Raw genomic sequence first — 2,966 nt, 5'->3', positions numbered from 1 at the left:
AAAAAAAAAAAAAAAAGAGAGAGAGACAAAAAAAATACACCCAAAGTTAAAAAAAACCCACCACCACCCTGCTGGCCACGGAGCCCATTTTCAGGATCGGCCGAGCCGGGGGGAGATGCCCGGCGGCCGGGCAGGCTCCCGCCCGGGCACGGATCTCCAGCCTCCCCCCAGCCCGGGGAGAGCGGAGGCAGCCAAGGGGAGGAAAAAACAAGAAAGACCCCATCTCACTTGAACTCTGTTTTTTGCCTGGATCTTCAAGGGTGCGCGGCTTTCTCTCCTGCCTGGATCTCTTTGAAAGACATTGCATGGGGTGGCCGATCGCCTGCCGGCCGCCAAAGGCGAGCTCCTTCTCGCATCGGGCTGGTTACATTACATTGCTCGGGAAAGGCTCCTGCCTCCTTTTTTTCGCGAGCCAACACATATTGTGCTTTCTGCTTGCTTCTCAGGCATCCCACAATACACCACTCCGGAGCTCGGCTAATGGCTAACCGCCCTCCACCGACTGCACATTCACGGCAGCTGCAGCGCGCTGCAAAACCCCCAGCCCGGCCGCCCCGCCGCGCCTCCCCGCCGCAAATAAAAGCCGGCGCATTTTTCCCCCGGCCGTGCGCGGGGGCCGGGCCCCGGGGGCCCCGCATGCAGGACGGTGCCTGGAATCTGCAGGCTGCATTTACCTGGGTGCAAAGTGTTTCTAATGCAAGACGGGCAGAGGGGGGCAAGTGTGGGGCACTACGCGGGGCCGGGCCGGGGCGAGGGCGGCTCCGAGCGGGGACAATGTGTCAATTTCCGCGGATGGGGAAGCCGCGGGGAAAGTAGCGATTTTGTGCTCCGGCAAGGTCCTGAGCGGGGCTCGGCCAATCAGCGGCCGGCTTCCATCTTGTCCCCGCTGGCAGAGGAAGCGGGGCCCCGGCGGCTGCCTCTCGGCTCGGCTGCGCCGGTGCTTTTTGGGTTTGTAATTTGGCCCCGGCTAGGTAATTGGCTGGTGGCAGGCAGCAGGCGCCCGCAGCCAATCGGCGCGCAGCTTGCATCGGGCTTGAGTTATTAGACGCGGATCTAAAAACATCCTTCACCAGACAGCTAAGGAGAGGCCAACAGATCAGGGAGCCATTTTTCTGCAATGGAATTAAATGGCCAACTGGGCTTTCCTTTGTTCCTAAAGGGGATCCTGCGCGGGGAGCCGCCGGGCCGGGCCGGGCCGGGCGGCTCGGCGCGGGGTGTAGTGCCTGGCAGCCTGTTAGAGGACTCGCCGAAGGAGGAAGATAAAAAAGATTTGGATTTTTCCCTATGACTTGGAATCCATCTTTGTCTTGTGTAACTAGGTCATGGCACACCCTTATGTCAGCAGTAACAATTTTGAATGCAAAAAGCAGTCAAGAACATGTTTTTGTGGGGGGTTTTTCAGCTGCAGGGCGAGCTAGGGGCCGAACAATACATTTAACAAGAGAAAAAAAAAAGTCTTTCCTGTATGAAACACTTAATACCTGGCCAGTCGTTCTGTTTTTTTCTTTTTTCCTTTTTTTTTCGGTTTTGTTTTTTTCCGTAGTTCACTCCTTTGGTGCTTTGCTAAGGTAACGTTTTAATCTAGATGTAGGAATTGTGGCAACAAAAAAAAGCTCTTTGATAAACTTTTTTGTTTCTTTGACATTGTAAGTACCCAATCCATTCTGTCCTTGCTAAGTGTAGTTTTCATGTTAATGTTACTCGAGTTGTCCTGATTTCCGAGCCTTCATTTGCATGTCTGATGTTTTTTGTCTATTTGATCTAAACCAGTTGATGCTTTTGAAGTATTTTTTTTTTTTTACCTCTACAGCAAAGTCTCTGTAGCTAGAAGTGTTTCGAGCCGCTTACATCCAGGAAACGTTAGCCAGGCGTTTCACACTAACATGGATCGGCTAACAATACCTAGGGAGGACATTTTCAGTGTCTGTGGAGCTGTGGAAAAACACTGAATGTCCTTTTTTTTCCTCCTCTCCTCTCCTCTTCTTCTTCCTCCTCCATGTACAGAGTAAATCTGTCACGGGAATGTAGATTTAAGCCTCGAGTGCGAGCCCTAAGTGGATCCAGCCAGGCAGCCTCACTGGACAACATTTTCTGTAGGGTTTTTTGTTTGCGTTGGGGTTTTTTGGTGGCTGTTTTTTTTTTTTCCTTTTTTTGGTTTTTTTCCATTCGTGGTTCTGGTGCCACACCACTGCCACATAAAGACGGCTCAGTGTCCAAACGAGGCTTCCGAGAGAAGTGGTGCTACAGATCCTAGAGATCTGCCCCTGTTGTCCTAAAAAGCCAAACAACACAACGTCACCTCCAGACCGCCATTCAGCTGTGGTGCGCGGGTAAGTAGAGCCTTTTGCCCTTGCCAGGCCTACGCGGCGAGGTGGTCTTGTCCTAGGCGGAGGGGGCCAGTGGCTTCCGCAGCCCGTAGCCAGCGTGCCCGCGCCAGAGGGGCCGCTCCAGGGGCGAGGGAGAGGGTCGCGCTCTGCTCCGCCAGGCGCTGCGCTCGTCAGTAGTCCTGCTCCTGCGTGCGCGTGTCCAGGCGCTGCAGGTCCACGCTGGCGCGGGCGCGGCCGCCGCTCGCCGCCCCGACGGCGCCCGCGAGCGGGGAGCCTGCCTACGCGGGGGACGAGGGAGCAGAGCCGAGGGCCGGTGCGCCAGGCCGCTGGGGACCAGCCGGGCTTTCCAGAAAAGAGAGAGAAAAAACAACGCGGGGGGAGGCTGTGTGCACGGGGCCGAGCTCACCGAGGCTCCCTAAGAGCCCCCGGCCCGAAACCCCCCCGTCAACGCTGCTTCCCGGGGGGGGCCTGCGAACAGATTCGCGCTGAGGCGCCCGTAATGGCGGCGGCTCCGTCCCGCTGGGCAGTGACGCAGGCGGGGCTGCGCGCCCAGCCGGCTCGGGCACGTGAAGCGGCGGCCCCTGCCGGGCCGGAGCGGGGGATCTGCCCCTCGCCCCGGGCCTGAGGCGGGGCCGGGGC

General features: G+C 57.3%; 1 protein-coding gene and 1 long non-coding RNA gene across 2 annotated transcripts in view; one reads left to right on the top strand and one right to left on the bottom strand.

The window, feature by feature from the left end:
• SETD1B (SET domain containing 1B) overlaps positions 1 to 450 on the bottom strand; it is a 56,995-nt gene extending 56,545 nt beyond the window's left edge. The window contains exon 1 of the mRNA XM_019539374.1: positions 374 to 450. Within this exon, the coding sequence (XP_019394919.1) occupies positions 374 to 450 (77 nt within the window). The remainder of the gene's footprint in view (positions 1 to 373) is intronic.
• A 117-nt stretch (positions 451 to 567) lies between these two features.
• Positions 568 to 2,966, top strand: part of LOC109312631 — an 11,914-nt gene continuing 9,515 nt past the window's right edge. The window contains exon 1 of the long non-coding RNA XR_002101881.1: positions 568 to 678. This is a non-coding gene — a long non-coding RNA (uncharacterized LOC109312631). The remainder of the gene's footprint in view (positions 679 to 2,966) is intronic.

Source organism: Crocodylus porosus, unplaced genomic scaffold, assembly GCF_001723895.1.
Source record: "Crocodylus porosus isolate Cpor-Errol unplaced genomic scaffold, CroPor_comp1, whole genome shotgun sequence".
Classification (NCBI taxonomy): Eukaryota; Metazoa; Chordata; order Crocodylia; family Crocodylidae; genus Crocodylus; species Crocodylus porosus.
The sequence above is the reverse complement of the archived record's forward strand: the minus strand, read 5'-3'. Positions and strand labels throughout refer to the sequence as shown.